The sequence below is a fragment of the Macaca thibetana genome, chromosome 11 (assembly GCF_024542745.1).
Source record: "Macaca thibetana thibetana isolate TM-01 chromosome 11, ASM2454274v1, whole genome shotgun sequence".
Lineage (NCBI taxonomy): Eukaryota > Metazoa > Chordata > Mammalia > Primates > Cercopithecidae > Macaca > Macaca thibetana.
The window spans coordinates 45,636,706-45,657,928 of NC_065588.1; the positions used below are offsets into that span (position 1 = coordinate 45,636,706).

Below are 21,223 nucleotides of genomic sequence, written 5' to 3' on the forward strand. Positions count from 1 at the left end.
AGGGTTCCAGGCTGAGGAGCTCAGAGGTTGTGTGGAGGAGAGAGGGGGATAACAGATGGGCCCACATCAGGGCTGCACCTCCTCTTGAACAGTCCCAGTACTCAGAGTTGGCAGCGGTGAGGAGGATCGCTGCCCTCCTTGGACACCCCGACTGTGGTCTACTCTAAAAATCCTCCCTTTACCTAGGGAGGAGATTGCAGGCACGCTCCACCTCCAGCATGGTCCTGAAGTGGGTTGTCCCCACTTCCCCCTGCCCTTTCCTTCCTGGGTAAAGGGATGACTGCTCATTCCCACCCAGAGGATCTTGGGGCATCCCCCTGAGAAGGAAGAGCTTAGGACTCCTTCCCCACTCCACAAAGAGCAGTTAAAAAATAAAAACATAAATTCAAAACGCAAACAAAGGCTACTCTGGGCACACTGCCTATGGGGTAGCCTATATCCATAGGGGGCTGTTTAAAAAGTAAAACAACAATAACAACAAAAAACAAAAAGAACTACTAGGGGCAGTGGTCTGAGACCCACCCCTGTCTTTAATAAATGCCTATTTTATTTTATTTTTAATGGAGTTTCACTCATTGTTGCCCAGGCTGGACTGCAGTGACATAATCTCAGCTCACTGCAACCTCCGCCTCCTGGGTTCAAGCGAGTCTCCTGTCTTAGCCTCTCAAGTAGCTGGGACTACAGGTGCGCACCACCACACCCAGCTAATTTTTGCATTTTTAGTAGAGACGAGGTTTCCCCATGTTGGCCAGGCTGGTCTCGAATTCTTGACCTCAGGTGATCCGCCCACCTTGGCCTCCCAAAGTGCTGGGATTACAGGCGTGAGCCACTGTGCCCAGCTGATATTTGCCATATTTCAGCTGGGCCTAGTGGTTAATACTTGTAATTCTAGCGCTTTGGGAGGCTGAGGCAGGAGGACTGTTTGAGCCCAGGAGTTTGAGACCAGCCTGGGCAACATAGTGAGACCCAGTATCTATTTTAAATAAATAAATAAATAGAAAAAATAACACCTTGATTTTGGACTTCTGGACTTCAGAACTGTGAGAGAATACATTTTTTGTTGTTCTAAGCCACCAAGTTTGTGGTAATTTGTTATGAAAGCTCCAAAAAACACCAACAAAAAATGATATAAACTTTTAATTATTATTATTTTGACATTAACTTCTTTTTTTCTTGTATTTTTAGTAGAGACAGGGTTTCCCCATGTTGACCAGGCTGGTCTCCAACTCCCGACCTCAGGTGATGCGCCCGCCTAGGCCTCTTAAAGTGCTGGGATTATAGGTGTGAGACACCGTGCCTGGCTTTGACATTAAGTTTTTAAAGAGTCTAGGACTCTTGAAAAGTCTTATAGAATGTCCCAACTCTGAAATTGTCTTCAGATTGACCTTTTAAAATCCTAAATCAGGGTGGGGCAAGGTGGCTCATGCCTGTCATTCCAGCACTTTGGGAGGCAGAGGCAGACAGATCACGAGGTCAGGAGATCGAGACCATTCTGACCAACATGGTGAAACCCCATCTCTACTAAAAATACAAAACATTAGCCGGGTGTGGTGGTGGATGCCTGTAGTCCCAGCTACTCGGGAGGCTGAGGCAGGAGAATCACTTGAACCTGGGAGGTAGAGGTTGCAGTGAGCCAAGATCGCACCACTGCACTCCAACCTGGCGACGCAGCGAGATTCCGTCTCAAAAACAAAACAAAACAAAAATCATAAATCAGATTAAGTTATTCCCTGTTTCAAACCCTCCAATGGCTTTTCATTGCTTTTTTTTTTTTTTTTTTTTTTTTTGAGACGGAGTCTCGCTCTGTCGCCCAGACTGGAGTACAGTGGCCGGATCTCAGCTCACTGCAAGCTCCGCCTCCCGGGTTCATGCCATTCTCCTGCCTCAGCCTCCCGAGTAGCTGGGACTACAGGTGCCCGCCACCTCGCCCGGCTAGTGTTTTGTATTTTTAGTAGAGATGGGGTTTCACCGTGTTAGCCAGGATGGTCTCGATCTCCTGACCTCGTGATCCGCCCGTCTTGGCCTCCCAAAGTGCTGGGATTACAGGCTTGAGCCACCGCGCCCGGCTTTTCATTGCATTTAAAATAAACTCATTACTCTGATTTTAAAAGCTTCATGATATTTGACTTCTTGCCATGCCTCTAACCTCACCTTTCCCACTCTCCTCCCTCATCTGCCTTGCGCCAGCCTCACTGACCTTTCTGCAATTCCTCAAACATGCCAACCTCATCCCAGCCTTACCCTTCTGCTCAGGTGATGACTGAATACAATTCATGATTTTCAAATCCTAGATTGCTTGGAAATAGATATAAAGAATGTTATTGGGGCAATTGAGGGAATTTCAGTATAGGCTGTGTATTAGATAATAGTTATATCAGTGTTAAATGTCTTCTTTGTTAGTTACAATTTTTTTTACACAAATAAAGGCAAATCAATGTTAAATGTCTTTAGTGGGCTAATCCTACTGTGGTTATGTAGGAAAATGTCCTTGTTCTTAGGAGTCACATGCTAAAGTGTTCAGAGATTAAATATGATGTCTAACACTTCCGGAGGAATTGTGGCAAAACATTGACAACTGGTAAATCCAAGGGAAGGATATATTGGTGTTCATAGCAGCATTCTTTCAACTTTATCCTGGGTTTGATTTTTTTCAAAATAAAAGAGTAAAAGGTAGACGATTTAAAGAAAAATACTTTATTATTTTTTTTTGTTTGTTTGTTTGTTTTTTGTTTTTTGAGACGGAGTCTCGCTCTGTCGCCCAGGCTGGAGTGCAGTGGCACGATCTCGGCTCACTGCAAGCTCCGCCTCCTGGGTTTACGCCATTCTCCTGCCTCAGCCTCCTGAGTAGCTGGGACTACAGGCGCCCGCCACCGCGCCCGGCTAATTTTTTGTATTTTTAGTAGAGACGGGGTTTCACCGTGGTCTCGATCTCCTGACCTTGTGATCCGCCCGCCTCGGCCTCCCAAAGTGCTGGGATTACAGGCGTGAGCCACCGCGCCCGGCCAGAAAAATACTTTAATCCAGGAATACTTAAAAATCACTAGGGCATTTGTCAATGCCCTTCTAAGATTCAGAAGATCTGGGTGGGACCCAGGAGTCCGCCTTTTCATGGCCCGGGCAACCCTCAGGCAGCTGCACAGGCCACACTTTGAGCAGGTTCACTGAGCACTCTGCCCTTGGAGTGTGGCTCGCTGGCACAGCCCATTATTTCCCATTCTCCAGCTGAGGAGTGGCTGACTGAAAGATCAGGCAGGTGGATGGAGACGCGATTTTACAGTGAGGGTGGAACTGGAGATTGTGGACATCGTAGAGAATGGTGAAGAGCTGAGGAAAGATTTTGTCTTCCTGCCCTGTCTTTTGGCTTCTGGAGGAATAGAAGAGGCTCCTAGAACTCAGGGAAAGAATGGAATGAGGGCTCCAAACTCCTAATACCAGTGCTTCTCTGACTCCATTTTACACCCCCTTGGATAAATATCATCTGTAAGCAAACAAACAAAAAAAGAAGTCACAATAAATTTTGAAGTATTCCCCAAATTCCAGTGTTCCAGGAGTCTTGAGTCTTGAATTCAACATAGATGCAGACTGAACACATCAACACGTCATTCTGACTTCTGACCAGAAGGTGGCAGCAACATACCTTGCTTCATTTTAGGGGCCTCCAACCAAGAGATTTTTCCGGTGACTCACGCACATTTGATTGACCTAGGTCCCACCCCAGACACCACGGACAAAAAGATGAGTAAGATCTGATCGCTGCCCTCAAAGATCATATTGTCAGGGAGCAGAAAGTCAGAGTCAGACATATAAACAGATTATTAGTTAATAGCTGTGTGACCTTAGGAAAGTTGCTTAATCTCGCTGTGCCTCAGTTTCTTCAACTATGAAGTGGGAATAGTAACAGTACCTATGTCATAGGGTTACTGTGAGGATTAGGAGTGATTAAAAAAATGTGTTAGACCTAGCAAAGGGTGGTCATTACTATGTGATACAGTGAGAGAAGGGATGAGCTGGCAGAGATGCCCACGGTGCTCCCTAACTGGGAGCAGTGGAGCCCCAAGTGGAGACAATGGGAAAGAGTTCCACTCTGGTAAAGCCACTCTGTCAGTGGGGACCTTGCAGCCAAACTGGGCTGGGAGAGTCTACCTTCAAAAGTGTGGTGCTGGATCCCTTCTGGCTGAGGCTCACCTTGGGTCCTGTGGGCACAAAGCGCAGAACACCAGCAGGGTCACTCAGGGCCTGATCAACCAGGATGCGCCCTTCCAGAGAGGAAACCACCACTAGCTCACGGTACAAGCTCAGACATGCAACTTGGTCCCTCTGAGCCCCAGTTCTTACTTAAGTGATGGGGAAATAGGACCGCAGGAACCAAGGAACAGTGCTGAGTTCCACATCTGGGACATCGCAAGAGCAACTATATATTCAGGCAATTCAGGGGCAACAAGGACTTGGAGCTAGGGACTTAAAAATAAAGCTCGGGGGCCAGGTATGGTGGGTCACGCTTGTAATCCCAGCACTTTGGGAGGCTGAGGTGGGTGGATTACCTGAGCTCAGTAGTTTGAGATCAGCCTGGGCAACATGGTGAAACCCCATCTCTACCAAAAATACAACAAAAATTCGCCATCGTGGTGGTGCGCTCCTGTAATCCCAGCTACTCACGGACTGAGGCAGGAGGATCATTTGAACCTGGGGAGTGGAAGTTGTAGTGAGCTGAGATTGTGCTACTGCATTCCAACCTGGGTGACAGAGTGAGACCCTTCTCAAAAAATAAAAATAAAATAGGCTGGGCGCTGTGGTTCACACCTGTAATCCCAGCACTTTGGGAGGCCAAGGTGGGCAGATCATGAGGCCAAGGAGATCAAGACCATCCTGGCCAACATGGTGAAACCCTGTCTCTACTAAAAATACAAAAATTAGTTGGGCATGGTGGCGCGCCCAGGATGTAGTCCCAGCTACTTGGGAGGCTGAGGCAGGAGAATCACTTGAACCCAGGAGGCGGAGGTTGCAGTGAGGCAAGATCGTGCACTGTACTCCAGCCTGGTGACAAAGTGAGACTCCGTCTCAAAAAATAATAGTAATAATAATAATAAAATAAATAAATAAAAACAAAATAAAGCTGGGAAGACAAAGGAATCCTGGAGAGGACCCTAGACTTCACCCAGGATGTGGAGTGGAGGTTTAGGTTTTTAAATTTTATTTTGGTTATTTATTTATTTATTTTGAGACAGGGTCTCAGTCACTGGGGCTGGAGTACAGTGGTTCGGTCACGGTTTACAGCATACTTGACCTCCTGGGCTCAGGTAATCCTCCCACCTCAGCCTTTCAAGTAGCTGGGACTACAGGTGCATGGCACCATGCCTGGCTAATTTTTTTGTGTTATGTAGAGATGGGGTTTCTCCATGTTGCCCAGGACTGGTCTTGAACTTCTAGGATCAAGCGATCTGCCCACCTTGGCCCCCAAAGTGCTGGGATTACAGGTGTGAGCCACCTCGCCTGGCCTGGCATGGAGGTTTGTGTCAATCCTAGACGTGGAGAGGCAAGGAAACCCCAGCTGACAGATGCAAGTATTAGGGATGTGCTGAAGCAGGGGGTAAGGCTGGGAGGAACTTAGCATGTCTTTTTATTTTTTATTTTTTGAGACAGAGTGACTCTGTCGCCCAGGCTGGAGTGAAGTGGCATGATCTTGTCTCACTGCAACCTCTGCCTCCCAGGTTCAATAGATTCTCCTACCTCAGCCTCCCAAGTAGCTGGGATTATGGGTGTGTGCTACCATGCCTGGCTAATTTTTTGTATTTTTAGTAGAGGCGGGGTTTCACCATGTTGACCAGGCTGATCTCGAACTCCTGACCTCAGGTGATCTGCCTGCCTTGGCCTCCCAAAGTACTGGGATTACAGGCGTGAGTCACCGCACTCCGCCGGCATGTCTTTGTTCTATGACTGTTCTTTGGCCAGCCATGGATCTCTTTACTCTCCCAATCTCCCACCCTCTCTTGCCTACATGCCCTCCTAATCCAGCTCTGAGTCCGTGGCCTGACATTTAATAGCACTCTTGGCCGGGCATGGTGGCTCACACCTGTAATCCCAGCACTTTGGGAGGCCGAGGCAGGCGGACCATTTGAGGTCAGGAGTTCAAGACCAGCTTGACTTACATAGTGCAACGCCATCTCTACTAAAGTACAAAAATTAGCCAGGCATGGTGGCGGGCACCTGTAATCCCAACTACTAGGGAGACTGAGGCAGGAGAATCGCTTGAACCCAGGAGGCGGAGGTTGCAGTGGGCTGAGATCAAGCCACTGCACTCCAGCCTGGGTGACAGAGCAAGACTATCTCTCAAAATAATAATAATAATAATAAAATAAAAAAATAGAACTCTTGCCAGTAACCTAAACTTCATTACTCACCTTCCCTGCAAACCCCTGAACACATGCAATCGTTGTTTCTCTTCCAGTCTTCATCAGAGCAGCCAAGGGAGGCAGGAGGAGAAGGGGCGATGAGAATACTGGCAAATACTTCTACAGCACGTACTAGGTGCCAAGCACTAAGTGCTTTACAGAGGGTAACTTGCTTAATCCTCCCAACACCATGAGGTAAGTATTGTTATTATCATTCCCATTTGTGGATAAACAAAATGGGGTGGCCCAGTGCGGTGGCTCACGCCTGTAATCCCAGCACTTTGGGAGGCCAAGATGGGCAGATCACAAGGTCAGGAGATCGAGACCATCCTGGCTAACACGGTGAAACACCGCCTCTACTAAAAATACAAAAAAATCAGCTGGGTGTGGTGGTGGGCGCCTGTAGTCCCAGCTACTTGGGAGGCTGAGGCAGGAGAATGGCATGAAGCTGGGAGGCGGAGCTTGCAGTGAGCCGAGATTGCACCACTGCACTCCAGCCTGGGCGACAGAGCGAGACTCCATCTCGGAAAAAAAAAATGGGGTGAACAAAGGTTAAGTCACTCAGAAAACCCAAAGCACATAGCTAATTAAGGTGTGCAGCCATGATTGAACCTGCGCCGTTTGCCCAGAGTCCCCGTCCACCAGGGGAGGGTGAGGCCAGGGACGACTTGGCTTCTTCTGCCTTGTGTCCTGCACTGCTCTCAGCTACCAGGGGCACAGTCCAGAAGAAGGCCAGACCCTCACTGCTCTTGGGGCTGACGTTATCACTCTGGAGGTTAATAATAATAATAGTAATAATAAAACCAGTTTCCATTTTCAGGCTTTAAGATGTGTGTCCTAAGCACTTCACATGTATTTATTTATTCCTTTAGTCCTCCCAACAACACTATGAGGTAGAAGCTACAGTTATCTCCCTTTTCTTGAGGGACATGAAGGGACATAGCGATGAGCCTAAATTCTACAACACAGAGTTGTGGATCAGATGGGAAGTGTGGCGGCTGGATGCCAGAGCCCAGCTCTTAAGCCAGACTCTTTGCCTACCTTTGCTCCGCCTGGTGTCTCTGGCCTGCTCCTTCTGCTTGAGGGGAGGAGCCTCTTCTGCCTTGCAGTTCCTCACCCAGGCCTGATCCACAGCTCCAGAGCCCTGCTGTGGCAGCCCTCTGTCCCTTCTCCGAGGCATGTAGGTGGCCAGCAGAGCGCTTAAGCAGGGTGAGGACAGGACCTCCATCTGGAACGCCCCAGACCCAGCCGCAGCCCCAGCAGCCTCTACTCTCAGTAGGCTTGGGTTCCCCACAAGCGCCCTGTAGACAGGGCCTGAGCTGGTCCTCCCCAGGCCTTGCCCGCCTCTCCGGGTGCAGCGCTGGCTCCCTGCTCCTGGAGGGTGGGGCCAAATCTGGGATAGATGGGGCTCCAGGCCAATGGCAGCTGGGGCTCAGTGCCCAGGACTGTGGCAGGAAGCACCAAGGCTTCTCTAGCCCCCTCCTCACACCCACCAAGCCTTCTGGCCCTATCCCAGGTGGGACCCTACCCCTCCCCATTCCCAGGAATTGGGGGAGGACAAGCTGTCATTTATCCATTCTGTCCCATCTCTCCCTTCCTCCTGCTTCCCACTCCCCTGGCAACCAAACCAGACCCATCAAGGAGAAGGAACTGGCAGCTGTGCAGGGAGAGACTAATGGCCCGGAAGGAAGGAGGGGCCTGGAGAGGAGACGAAGGCGGTAGGGACGTGAGTAGGGCGTTGGCCCTGGCCCATCTCAGAGGACACACAGAGGGGGGAGGGGGACACTGCCCTGCAATACTGACGAGCTGGCCAGCCAGGGAGCCGCCCTCCTCACCCCCAGCCAGATATCCAGACAGGAGCCTCAAATCTGCTTCCCCAGATGCACTCTCTTGTCCTCAGGTCCCATCTGAGGCAGACCTGTCTCACAAGAGAGTGCTGGAGTCCCCGGCAGCAGCAGCATCCCCAGCCCTATGGTTCCTGGCAAACCCAGCAGACCTCAGCAACCCGGCTCCTGCAGATGATCCGAACTGCCTCTGTCCACTCCTGGGCAGGTTGTGCTTGCATTCTGGAAGCTGTTTGACATACAAAGGCCAGATATCAGCCTTCCCGCTAACTGTGGGGTAGGGGAGGTGTGGTGGGGTGTGTGATTGTGTGTGTATTTGTGTGTATGTAATGTGTGTGCACATATACAAGGCTGTGTGTATGCATCCGTTTGCGTGCGCAGGTTTGTGGACCTGTTTTGGGGCCTTCTCTCTTTCAGACTGCTGGGGATGGGCACCTTCTCTTTCCCCATCTCTTCCCCATCCAGCCCCACCCATCCCTGGTACCTGCAACTCATCAATACTGGAAACCAGCTCCTGCCAGTCCATCCATCTCTCAGCCTTGGCAGCACCCTCAGCCCCCTCCCCTTCCTACCTCAGGAATCACTCTGGTTCCCGTAAAGCCCATGACTGAGCAGCAATTGGTGTGGGGTTGGGGGGAGGGAGAATCCAGTAAACCCAGACAGAATACAAAAGGCCCACTCAGCCCAGCCCGTGGCATGGGGCAGACCCTCCTGCATGGGATCCAGAGCTGGGTCCAGCCACCCTCAGCCCCCTATGATGTACCCACCTCATTGGGGCTTCTTGGGGGGTATGTCTAGGTTTGGGGGCTGTGTCTTTAAGGCTGAAACATCAGCAGACAACCTCTGCTGGGCAGTGTTCAGGGGAGGGGGAGGGGAAGCAGGGCTGGTCAGCCCATTAGCAGCAGAGCTGGCGCCAGGCACCAGCCCTTCACAGGGCCCTGGGGATTAGGGAGAGTAGCTCTTCCCCAGCCCGATCTGCCTCTGCGCCCCTGTCTCCTATTCCTCTCTGGCTGTGGTGAAGGAGGGGTAGCTGACAGCAGGTGAAAGTAGAGCCTGGCCTTCAGGGGGCAAGTCAAGGCACCAGCTATGGGGCTTAAGCCAGGTCACCTCTCCCTCCAGCTGGCCTCCTCCCTACTCCTGTGCCAGAAGCCTGCCCTTTAACTTCAGGTCCTTCTACCTCGCAATTTTCAGGGACCCTAGTTTAAATCAGGCCTTCCTACCCTAGGTTCTAGCTTTGGGTGCTTGTTGGGAGGTAGTGACCCCCACTCCAGCCGCAACAGGGGGCAATCAAGTGGGCAGAGGCCTGCAACCAGGGAAGGGAGGGGAAAGCGCTCCTGCTGTTCCGCAGGGGTGGGGCATCCCCCTCCCCACACAACCCCCCTCCAGCGGGCCATCAGGCCAGTAGGAGGAGCTGCCCATGCCCCCCCTGAGACCGCAGGGCTATAAAGCCGCCTCGCAGCGGTCTGCGGCTCCTTCCCAGCCCCTGGCCTAGCTCTGCCAACGGTGACTGCCCATCTTCGGCCGCAATGAGCCACCACCCATCGGGCCTTCGGGCCGGCTTCAGCTCCACCTCATACCGCCGCACCTTCGGGCCACCGCCCTCACTATCCCCCGGGGCCTTCTCCTACTCGTCCAGCTCCCGCTTCTCCAGCAGCCGCCTGCTGGGCTCTGCTTCCCCGAGCTCCTCGGTGCGCCTGGGCAGCTTCCGTAGCCCCCGGGCGGGAGCGGGCGCCCTCCTGCGCCTGCCCTCGGAGCGCCTCGACTTCTCCATGGCCGAGGCCCTCAACCAGGAGTTCCTGGCCACGCGCAGCAACGAAAAGCAGGAGCTGCAGGAGCTCAACGACCGCTTCGCCAACTTCATCGAAAAGGTGCGCTTTCTGGAGCAGCAGAACGCGGCCCTGCGCGGGGAGCTGAGCCAAGCCCGGGGCCAGGAGCCGGCGCGTGCGGACCAGCTGTGCCAGCAGGAGTTGCGCGAGCTGCGGCGAGAGCTGGAGCTGTTGGGCCGCGAGCGTGACCGGGTGCAGGTGGAGCGCGACGGGCTGGCGGAGGACCTGGCGGCGCTCAAGCAGAGGTCAGGGGGCAGGGCTGGACCGCGGCCGTCGAGGCGAGGTCGAAGCGGCCGTCGAGGCGGCTGCTCTTCCCTCCCCTCGCTTCCCCTCTCCATCAGCAGCCCAAGGGTGTGGCTCCCCTTACCAACCCAGGTGTGTGCAGGCAGCATCCTTGCCCACGGACTCCAAGTCCCCCTCGCCTCCCACTTTGCTCTGAGTGTCTGGGGAGGTGGGAGAAGTGGGTATCTGTGCCTCTCCTGAGTTAATGACGGAACCCCCTTTTCAGCTCCCAGTCCGTTAGAGAGAAAGCGGGGCAATTTTATCAGGCAGCCTCAGTCCTCCATTTAGAGTCCTGGGCAGCAACAACAGCCTCTAACCAGATCCCGGGGGGGCGCGCGGTCTGGGGTGCCAGCTGGGCGGCGACCCAGCAGTTCAGCCTCTGCACGCTTTTCCCGTCAGGTTGGAGGAGGAAACGCGCAAGCGGGAGGACGCGGAGCACAACCTCGTGCTCTTCCGCAAGGTGAGTCCGAGCCCCTCTCCGAGTTCAGCCTCCCCACCCCAACCCCCGACCTCAGTATCCAGAGGTGGCATCGGTGGGCGCGGGGAGAAAGGGGCAACCAGACGCCTCCCGAGGCAGACAGGGAGGTCTGGTCCTTCCTCGGCCTACGCAGCCCCTAACTTCTCTTGAACCTCCACTGCTACCCCTCGAAGGACGTGGACGACGCCACTCTGTCCCGCCTGGAACTAGAGCGCAAGATTGAGTCTCTGATGGATGAGATTGAGTTCCTCAAGAAGCTGCACGAGGAGGTAAGTGGGCCCAGTATCAGGGGCGGCTTCTGAGTTTGTGGGGTGGTCTTGCTGGAGCTGGCAGGCGGAGCGGAGGCATCGCCCTGGGGATCAGGATGATGCTGGGTAGACGGAGCCCCTCCACCCCAGTCTACAGGTGGTTAGACTCCCACCCTTGCGCCACCTGGCGGCGGGCAGCGGGGCTGTACCTGCGAAACCTGGCCTCTGGTCTCGCGCCCGCGGGGGCGCAGGGCTGTACGCCCCGCCCTCCCTGGCGCCCCCTTCTGTTCGTTCAAGCGTTTCTTCTCTTTTCTGTGCACGAACTGCGTGGCCCGCGTGGGATTTGCGCCACTGTCCATCCTCTGCCTGCTCCCGGCCGTAGGAGCTGCGAGACCTGCAGGTGAGTGTGGAGAGCCAGCAGGTGCAGCAGGTGGAGGTGGAAGCCACGGTGAAGCCGGAGCTGACGGCAGCGCTGAGGGACATCCGCGCGCAGTACGAGAGCATTGCCGCGAAGAACCTGCAGGAGGCGGAGGAATGGTACAAGTCCAAGGTGCGAGAGCCGGGAGGGCCTGCGAGGCGGGGCGCTGGCGTGGTGTCGCGCTTCCCAGCCGACTCAAGCCTGGGTTACCCCCACTTCGCAGTACGCGGACCTGTCCGACGCCGCCAACCGGAACCACGAGGCCCTGCGCCAGGCCAAGCAGGAGATGAACGAGTCCCGACGCCAGATCCAGAGTCTGACATGCGAGGTGGACGGGCTGCGCGGCACGGTGAGTACGAAGCTGCGCGCCCGGGCCCGCGGAGCGGACGATGAAATGTTCCGCAACTGGCCCCTTCCACTCCCCTACCCCAGAACGAGGCGCTGCTCAGGCAGTTGAGAGAGCTGGAGGAGCAGTTCGCCCTGGAGGCGGGGGGCTACCAGGCGGGCGCCGCGCGGCTCGAGGAGGAGCTGCGACAGCTAAAGGAGGAGATGGCGCGGCACCTGCGGGAGTACCAGGAGCTCCTCAACGTCAAGATGGCCCTGGACATCGAGATCGCCACCTACCGCAAGCTGCTGGAGGGCGAGGAGAGCCGGTGAGGGTGGGGCTGCTGGGGCGGGGCAGGGAGGGATCGGGACTGGGCGGGGAGGGGCGGGGCCTGGGCAGGGGCTCTGACAGCTTGCTTCGCCTCCAGGATCTCCGTGCCCGTCCATTCTTTTGCCTCCTTAAGTATAAAGACGACTGGTGAGTCTGCCTTGCAGCCTGTACCTCTCCTTGTCCACTTCTGCGCTCCTCGGGCTCCTGCTCTGACTCACCTCAGGGATCTGTTCTCCTCACGGAATTTCTGGGTCTTGGCCTATACCCACCCCTACTCCTCACACCCCGCCCCTCCCCTGCCCTCAGATATAGCAGTGGGAGCCTAAGAGGAGATATTCCCAAGCCTTACCCCTTGAATCCTTCATCCTACTTTCTCCAGTGCCTGAGGTGGAGCCTCCCCAGGACAGCCACAGCCGGAAGACGGTTCTGATCAAGACCATTGAGACCCGGAATGGGGAGGTGAGGCATGGCCCCTAATCCCAGGACCCCACCATTTCCCATATTGTTTCTCAGTCCCAGCCTGGCTGTCGCTAATCTTACATAGGGTGGGTAATTCTTGGGGAGAGACAGAGGAGGAGACAGAGAACATGGATAGATAAACAGGAGTCTCTGCTGGTTACCCCAAGGAGTGGGGCTCTATGATCCAAAGGAGTAGGATGGAGGGTGGCGCTGAATGGCTTGTGCCCATCATGTGCCCTGTCCCCAGCAGGTGGTGACAGAGTCCCAGAAGGAGCAGCGCAGTGAGCTGGACAAGTCTTCTGCCCACAGTTACTGAACCCCTTGGTTCAGAGCCTTGACTCTGCCCTAGGCCTGCTCTAAGCCCAAACCCTAACACAACTCCTGAAATGTCTCCTCTTCCACTGCATGTGTCTAAAAGGTGGTACCAGGCATCCCTTTCCTGGCTTATGGCCAAGCCCTACCCGGCCAGCAGTCGCTGAGCCTCTGCCCTGACACTTGATGTGACCTATGTGCTCCCCTTTTCATGTCCCGATAAGAAGCCAATGATCCCCCCCCCCCCAGGACAAATCTACTCCAGCCACGATGAGACGTGGGTGAGCCAGGGTCTGAGTTTCACGTTTGAACCAAATAAAATGCTGTCAAGAGAAAACTCTCCAGTGCATTTGTGTCTGTGGAAGTGTGTGTGGGGTGCCTGAGGGGAGGAGCCTCAGCGGTGTTCTCCCTTTTCCTTGAGTCATTTCTTTTCTGGCTGTCACTCTCTTGGCATCAATATACCCTTCTAGGTTTTCTATCTCTGTCCATTCCTTCTCAGCTTTTGTTCCTCACCTGCAGCCTAGAAGGCTCAGCCACCTGCTGGGTGCCTCACAGGCCACTCAAACTCAATCTGTCCCAAACAGAGCTCCTCACCTCCCTCTGCAATCATGCTCTTCCTCTAGATTCCCCGCCCAAGAAGAAGGCACCACTAAGACACCTAGTGCCCAAGTTAGAATTCAGCTCAACTTATGCACCCTCCTTTTCTTCACCTGACTCCCAATTCTGTGAAGTCTACTTCTTTTGCTACTTAAAAAATTTTAATAGGCCAGGCAAGGTGGCTCACATCTGTAATCCCAGCACTTTGCGAGGACGAGGCAGGTGAATCACGAGGTCAGGAGATCGACACCATCCTGGGTAACACGGTGAAACCCCGTTTCTACTTAAAAAAAAAAAATAGCCAGGCGTGGTGGTGGGCACCTGTAGTCCCAGCTACTCGGGAGGCTGAGGCAGGAGAATGGAGTGAACCCGGGAGGCCGAGCTTGCAGTGAGCTGAGATCGCACCACTGCACTCCAGCCTGGGTGACAGAGCTCAAAAAAAAAAAAAAAATAGCCGGGCATAGTGGCACACGCCTGTAGTCCCAGCTACTTGGGAGGCTGAGGCAGAAGAATCAATTGAACCCAGGAGGCAGAGGTTGCAATGAGCTGAGACCGCACCACTGCATTCCAGCCTGGGCAACAGAGTGAGACTCTGTCTCAAAAAAAAATTAATATATAAAAATTATTTATTTATTTATTTATTGAGATGGAGTTTTGCTCTTGTTGCCCAGGCTGGAGTGCAGTGGCGCAGTCTCCACTCACTGCAACCTCCACCTCCCGGGTTCAAGCAATTCTCCTGCCTCAGTCTCCCAAGTAGCTGAGATTACAGGTGTGCACCACCATGCCCAGCTAATTTTGTATTTCTTTTTAGTAGAGACGAGGTTTCACCATGTTGGTCAGGCTGGTCTCAAACCCCTGACCTCAAGTGATTCACCCAGCTCGGCCTCCCAAAGTGCTGGGATTACAGGCATGAGCCACTGCACCCGGCCAAAAATAATTTTTAAATTTGCTTCATGAGTTGGGATCTCGCTATGTTGCCCAGGCTTGTATTAAACTCCTGGGTTCAAATGATCCTCCTGCCTCAGCTGGCCAAAGTAATGCTAGGATTACAGGCATGAGACATCATGTTAGGCTTTTTTTTTTTTTTTTTTTTTTTTTTTTGAGACAGTCTCATTCTGCCACCCAGGCTGGAGTGCAGTGGCACAATCATAGCTCACTGCAGCCTTGACCTTCTGGGCTCAAGTGATCCTCCCACTTCAGCCTCTTGAGTAGCTGGGACCACAGAAACATGCCACCACTCATGGCAAATTTTTCCATTTTTTGTAGAGATAGGGCCTCTCTATGTTGCTCAGGCTGGTCTCAAACTCCTGGGCTCAAGTGATCCTCCCACCTCAGCCTCCCAAAATGCTGGGATTATAGGCGTGAGCCACTGTGCCTGGTATGAAGTCTACTTCTTAACTCTCTTTCAAGTCTGTCTGGTTCTCCCCGTCCCCATTACCAACATCTTAGTCCAGGCCACCATCATATCTTGCCTGGGTCACATTATCTACATTATCAATGGTTTCCTTCTCCTGGCCTGCTCTGCCACCTGCCCAAATCTATTCAATACCCTTAGTAAATCAGATTATGCTATCACCATCCCTGCCCCTGCTTGAAAATGTCTATTTCCTGGTGTATCACCAGGTGTTGTGACTCATGCCTGTAATCCCAGCACTTTGGGTGGCCAAGGTGGGAGCATGGTTTGATGCCAGGAGTTCGATACCAGCCTCAGCAACACAGAGAGACCACATTTCTACAAAAATTAAAATATTAGCTGGGCATAGTGGAATGAGCCTGTGGTCCCAGCTACTTGGGAAGCCGAGGTAGGAGGATCACTTAAGCCCAGGTCGTGGTTGCAGTGAGCCAAGAAAAGTGCCACTGTACTTCAGCCAGGGTAATAAAGTAAAAACCTGTCTCCACAAAAAGAAAAAAAGAAAAAAAAGAAACACCCATGCTGTCTTCCATTCCAGCTCCATTCCTCCATTCCATCCTACCCTTGCCTTCAAGTCAAAATTCACATCTGAATTTAAGATGATCTTCTTCACTCAGCTATGGTGCTAGGTGCAAGGAATAAGCCAGAGTCCCTGATCTCAAGGAATTTACAGTTTGGGATGGGGGAGATAGGCAGCATAAGCAGACAATTTCAACCTCATAAGGAGTGCTGTCTGGGATAATAAGCACATAGTGATGTTAATATGAAGATAAGCACCTAAGCCAGGCTTAGGCAGGAGGGGTGGCTTCCCACAGGAGGTGGCATCACACTAAGCACTGAAGAATGAGCAGGAGTTAGTCAGGTGAAGCAAGGAGAGAAGGACTTTCTAGGTAGAGAAATGAGCCAGGAGGTAAGACAGCGAATTTGGAAACTAAAAGCAGTTTTATAATGATGGAGTGAAGGCTAGAATGGAAGGAACAGCATTGATGCTGGAAAGATGAATAAGGGCCCAGTCATGGAGGGCTTGATAAGCCATGTTAAAGCAGTCAGGTTTTTGATTTTTAATTAATTAATTAATATATTTATTTATGTATTTGTTTGAGGCAGAGTCACTGTGTTGCCCAGGCTGGAGTGCAGTGGTGAGATCTCACCTCCCAGGTTCAAGCGATTCTCTTCCCTCAGCCTCCCAAGTAGCTGGGACTACAGGCGCATGCCACCACACCCGGCTAATTTTTCCCAACCTCAGGTGATCCACCCACCTTGGCTTCCCAAAGCGCTGGGATTACAGGCATAAGCCACTGCACCTGGATTTTCTTTTCTTTCTTTCTTTTTTTTTAATTTAAAGACAGGGTCTCTCTCTGACACTAGGCTGAAGTGCAGTGGCACTATCATAACTCACTTCAGCTTCCAACTCATGGGCTGAAGTGATCCTCCTGCCTCAGCCTCCCCAGTAACTGGGACTACAGGCGCATGCCACCACACCCAGTTAATTTTTAAAATTGTTTTGTAGATACAGGGTCTTGCTATGTTGCCCAGGCTAGTCTCAAACTCCTGGCCTCAAGCAATCCTCCCACCTCGGCCTCCCAAAGTGTTGGGATAACAGGTGTGAGCCATCACATCCGGCCTGGAATTTATCCTAAGAAAAAGGGAAAGAAACTTAAAAGTTTTAATAAGGAGGGTGATTCAGATCTGCGTTTTAGGAAGATCACTCTTGCTGAAATATGCAGAAAGAATTGGAAGGAGATGGGCGATCAGGTCAGAGGCTTTTTCAGTGAAAAAATACAAGAGATGATGATGGGTATGGTCACCGGAGGTGGGTTTGAGAAATACTGGAGGGTGGAATCTGCAGTTTCTAGGATTGATTGGCAGTGTGCGGAAAAGGAATAGTAACAATGACCCACGTTTTTGCTTGAACAACCAGGCAGCTAGATGATGGTACCTTTCAAAGAAAGAGCAAAGCTGGATGCAGTGGCTCTCGACTGTAATCCCAGCTACTCGAGAGGCTGAGGTCAGAGGACTGCTTGAAGCCAAGTTCAATACCAGCCTGGACAACATCAGGAGACTCTAGCTCTAAAAAAAAAAGGAAGACTGAAGTGAAATGGGGAAAGTGGGAACCCAAGACAACAAAGTCAGTTTTAGACTCACTGAGGATGAAATGCTCTGGAACATCCAAGGGGAAGGGATGAAGGGATGCCAGGCAGCTGGTGTCACAGGTCTGGAGTTCAGGCGTGGTTGGATATTTTGAGATACTGAATCTATTGGAATGCTTTTTATTACAAGTAACAGATAATCTCTCTAAGAAAAATAAGGCCGAGTGTGGTGGTTCATACCTGTAATCTCAGCACTTTGGGAGGCCAAGGTGAGAGGATCTCTTGAGCCCAGAAGTTCCAGATCAGTATGGACAACATAGGACAATCCTATCTATACAAAAAATACAAAAATTAGTGGCATGCACCTATAGTCCCAGCTACTCCAGATACTGAAGCGGGAGGATCGCTTGAGCCTGGGTGATGGAGGCTGCAGGGAGCTATGATCTTACCACTGCACTCCAATCTGGGCAACAGAATGAGATCCTGTTTCATAAATAAATAAATAAATAAATAGGAAATATCTCACATAACAAAGAGCCAGAGGTAGGGGGCAGGCTCTGAGGTTGGTTGATTCAGAAGCTCAATGATGTCACCAAGGACCCAGGCCCTGTCCATGGCTCTGCTCGGCCTCCTCCTTGGAGGGGTACTTTGCCCTTGGGATGGTCCTCATGATTCCACAATGGCTGTCAGCAGCTACTGGGTGATGGCAGGTATGAGATAGAAATCTTTCCCATTAGACTGTTTAGCTAATGTCTTTGGTGTGTCTACTCTTGAACTAGTAACAATTGCCAGGGGACAGCTGCTGACTGGCTTGGGCTCATTATCTGGTATGGAATGGAAGTCAGGAATCCATGAGGTCACACCAGACGTTACTCAGGCTTTCACCACTACCCTCTGCATAGGACACACGTATACACACATTCTTTACACCCCGTGCCTTTGCTCTCTTCCATTCAGTAGCACCTATTACCTCAAAGGAGAAATATCACTGTGGAAAAGCAGACAAAAGCTTTGGGGTTTCAAATATTTAGGTGTTTAAGTAGGCAAATGTTCCAGTTCGAAAACTTTTACATCAGTTCATGGCCTATGATTTGTACTGGGTACAAGGAAGAGAGACTGAGCCAAAGAAGGGCATGGGACGTCTCAGGTGTCACACATGGGAAGAAATGAAATCACCTGGCCGGGCGTGGTGGTTCATGCCTGTAATCCCAGCACTTTGGGAGGCCAAGGTAAGTGGATCACCTGAGGTCAGGAGTTCGAGACCAGCCTGGCCAACATGATGAAACCCCATCTCTACCAAAAATTCAAAAACTTAGCTGGGCGTGGTGGCGTGCACCTGTAATCCCAGCTACCCAGGAGGCTGAGGCAGGAGAATCACTTGAACCCGGGAGGCTGAGGTTGCAGTGAGCTGGAGATCACGCCACTGTACTCCAGCGTGGGCAACAAGAGCAAAACTCCGTCTCAAAAAAAAAAAAAAAAGAAAAGAAAAAAAGAAAAAAAAAGAAAAAAGAAATCATCCAAGAACAGTGCATATAGTGAGAAAAGAAAAGGACCATGGGGAGAATCTTAAAGAGAATGTGGAGAATTAACAGGCTGAGATGGAAGAGGAACACCAAGAAAGTGTGGCCTTGACTTCTCAAGGCCAGAGAAAGCTTTAAAGAGGGAGCAGTGGGCCAAATGATACTGGGAGCCCAAGTTAGAAAACAATAGGAAAATTTAGGATTTATCAACAAAGAAGATGCCAGAGAGCTCAGTGACAGCGGATTCAAGGCAGAATTGGGTCAGAAGAAAAAAGAGGAGTGAATAAGAGATGAGGAAGTGAAGACCAGAGTACCCTCTTTTTTTCTGAGACAGAGTCTACTCTGTCACTCAGGTTGGAGTGCAATGGCGCGATCTTGGCTCACTGCAACCTCCACCTCCTGGATTCAAGTGATTCTCGTGCCTCAGCCTCTTGAGTAGCTGTGATTACAGGCGTGAGCCACCATGCCCGGCCCAGAGTACGCTCTTTTTTTTTTTTTTTTTTTTTTTTTTTGAGACGGAGTCTCGCTCTGCCGCCCAGGCTGGAGTGCAGTGGCCGGATCTCAGCTCACTGCAAGCTCCGCCTCCCGGGTTCACGCCATTCTCCTGCCTCAGCCTCCCGAGTAGTTGGGACTACAGGCGCCCGCCACCGCGCCCGGCTAGTTTTTTTTTTTGTATTTTTTAGTAGAGACGGGGTTTCACCGTGTTAGCCAGGCTGGTCTCGATCTCCTGACCTCGTGATCCGCCCGTCTCGGCCTCCCAAAGTGCTGGGATTACAGGCTTGAGCCACCGCGCCCGGCCCAGAGTACGCTCTTAAGATGTGGTTTGGGCCGGGCGCGGTGGCTCAAGCCTGTAATCCCAGCACTTTGGGAGGCCGAGACAGGTGGATCACGAGGTCAGGAGATCGAGACCATCCTGGTGAACATGGTGAAACCCCGTCTCTACTAAAAAATACAAAAAACTGGCCGGGCGAGGTGGCGGCGCCTGTAGTCCCAGCTACTCGGGAGGCTGAGGCAGGAGAATGGCGTGAACCCGGGAGGCGGAGCTTGCAATGAGCTGAGATCCGGCCACTGCAACTCCAGCCCGGGAGACAGAGAGAGACTCCGTCTCAAAAAAAAAAAAAAAAAAAAAAAAAAAAGATGTGGTTTGGCCTGGCACGTTGGCTCACGCCTGTGACCCCAGCACTTTGGGAAGCCGAGGGGAGCAGATCACTTAGGTCAGGAGTTCGAGACCAGCCTGGCCAACATGGTGAAACCCCGTCTCTACTAAAAATACAATAGTTAGCTGGGCGTAGTGGCGGCCTATAAACACAGCTACTCGGGCGGCAGAGGCACGAAAATCGCTTGAAGCTGGGAGGCAGAGGCTGCAGTAAGCCCAGCCTGGGTGACAGAGCAAGACTCTGTCTCAAAATAAATAAATAAAATAAGTTTTTTCTTTCTTTCTTTTTCTTTTTCTTTTTTTTTTTTCAGAGTCTCGCTGGAGTGCAGTGGCGCAATCTCGGCTCACTGCAAGCTCTGCCTCCCAGGTTCACGCCATTCTCCTGCCTCAGCCTCCCAAGTAGCTGAGACTACAGGTGCTTGCCACCACGCCTGGCTAATTTTTTTGTACTTTTAGTAGAGATGGGGTTTCACCATGTTAGCCAGGATGGTCTCGATCTCCTGACCTCGTGATCCACCTGCCTCAGCCTCCCAAAGTGCTGGGATTACAGGTGTCAGCCACCACAGCCAGCATTTTTTTTTTTTAGATGAAGTCTTGCTCTGTCACCCAAGCTGGAGTGCAGTGGCACAATCTCCACTCACTGCAACCTCCACCTTCTGGGTTCAAGCAATTATCCTGCCTCAGCTTCCTGAGTATCTGGGACTACAGGTGCACGCCACCATACCTGGCTAATTTTTGTATTTTTAGTAGAGACGGGGTTTCACCATGTTGGCCAGGCTGGTCTCAAACACCTGACCTCGTGATCCACCTGCCTCGGCCTCCCAAAGTGCTGGGATTACAGGTATGAGCCACAGCACCCAGCCTCTTTTTCTTTTTTAGACAGAATCTCATGCTGCTCAGACCAGAGTGCAGCGGCATGAACATGGTTCATTGTAGCCTCAACCCCCTGGGATCAAGCGATCCTCCCATCTCAACCTCTCAAGTAGCTGGGACCACAGGTGCATGCCACCACACTTTGGTTAATGTTTTTTACATTTATTTCCTTTTTATTTAATTTTTTATTTTTATTATTTATTTTTATTTTTTTGAGACGGAGTCTTGCTCTGTCACCCAAGCTGGAGTGCAGTGGCCGGATCTCAGCTCACTGCAAGCTCCGCCTCCGGGGTTCACGCCATTCTCCTGCCTCAGCTTCCCAAGTAGCTGGGACTACAGGCGCCCGCCACCATGCCCGGCTAATTTTTGGTATTTTTTTTAGTAGAGATAGGGTTTCACCGTGTTAGCCAGGATGGTCTCGATCTCCTGACCTCGTGATCTCCCCACCTCAGCCTTCCAAAGTGCTAGGATTACAGGTGTGAGCCACCATGCCTGGTCAATTTTTTTTCTTTTAAATGGAGATTCGGCCTCACTTGGTTGCCCAGGCTGGTCTTGAACTCCTGACCTCAAGTGATCCTCTGCCTCGGCCTCTCAACGTGCTGGGATTACAGGCATGAGCTCATGCCACCAAGCCCTCCCTATTTTTTATTTTTCTGTTTTTGAGA

At 51.9% G+C, this 21,223-nt stretch overlaps 3 protein-coding genes and 1 long non-coding RNA gene across 9 annotated transcripts in view; 2 read left to right on the forward strand and 2 right to left on the reverse strand.

The window, feature by feature from the left end:
* The window catches only part of LOC126930834 (tubulin alpha-1B chain), a 284,282-nt gene that overhangs the window by 158,829 nt on the left and 104,230 nt on the right, over nucleotides 1–21,223 (reverse strand). The window contains exon 1 of one of the 2 annotated variants that reach the window (XM_050748367.1): nucleotides 9,609–9,618. The exons of the other annotated variant lie outside the window; for it this stretch is intronic. The gene's annotated coding sequence lies outside the window, so the exon portion shown is untranslated. Of the gene's footprint in view, nucleotides 1–9,608; nucleotides 9,619–21,223 lie in introns of those variants that run through there. 2 annotated transcript variants of the gene reach the window in all.
* The window catches only part of LOC126930835 (tubulin alpha-1A chain), a 421,509-nt gene that overhangs the window by 101,014 nt on the left and 299,272 nt on the right, over nucleotides 1–21,223 (reverse strand). The gene's annotated exons all lie outside the window — the stretch shown is intronic.
* LOC126930849 (uncharacterized) overlaps nucleotides 6,229–21,223 on the forward strand; it is a 252,338-nt gene continuing 237,343 nt past the window's right edge. The window contains exon 1 of the long non-coding RNA XR_007717691.1: nucleotides 6,229–6,265. This is a non-coding gene — a long non-coding RNA (uncharacterized LOC126930849). The remainder of the gene's footprint in view (nucleotides 6,266–21,223) is intronic.
* On the forward strand, nucleotides 8,268–13,248 carry PRPH (peripherin). Its single transcript, XM_050748365.1, has 9 exons — nucleotides 8,268–10,304; nucleotides 10,741–10,801; nucleotides 10,993–11,088; nucleotides 11,450–11,617; nucleotides 11,709–11,834; nucleotides 11,918–12,138; nucleotides 12,238–12,287; nucleotides 12,520–12,599; nucleotides 12,850–13,248. The coding sequence occupies exons 1-9, from the start codon at nucleotides 9,760–9,762 to the stop codon at nucleotides 12,913–12,915; spliced, it is 1,413 nt and encodes a 470-aa protein (XP_050604322.1). The 5' UTR covers nucleotides 8,268–9,759; the 3' UTR covers nucleotides 12,916–13,248.

What these genes read in the sequence shown, in the direction of transcription:
- PRPH (XM_050748365.1), top strand. Translation starts at nt 9,760, where the DNA reads ATGAGCCACCACCCATCGGGCCTTCGGGCCGGCTTCAGCTCCACCTCA. An exon ending in CTGGAGGGCGAGGAGAGCCG is followed by an intron (nt 12,139 to 12,237) that starts GTGAGGGTGGGG and finishes CTTCGCCTCCAG; the next exon opens with GATCTCCGTGCCCGTCCATT. An exon ending in TTGAGACCCGGAATGGGGAG is followed by an intron (nt 12,600 to 12,849) that starts GTGAGGCATGGC and finishes TGTCCCCAGCAG; the next exon opens with GTGGTGACAGAGTCCCAGAA.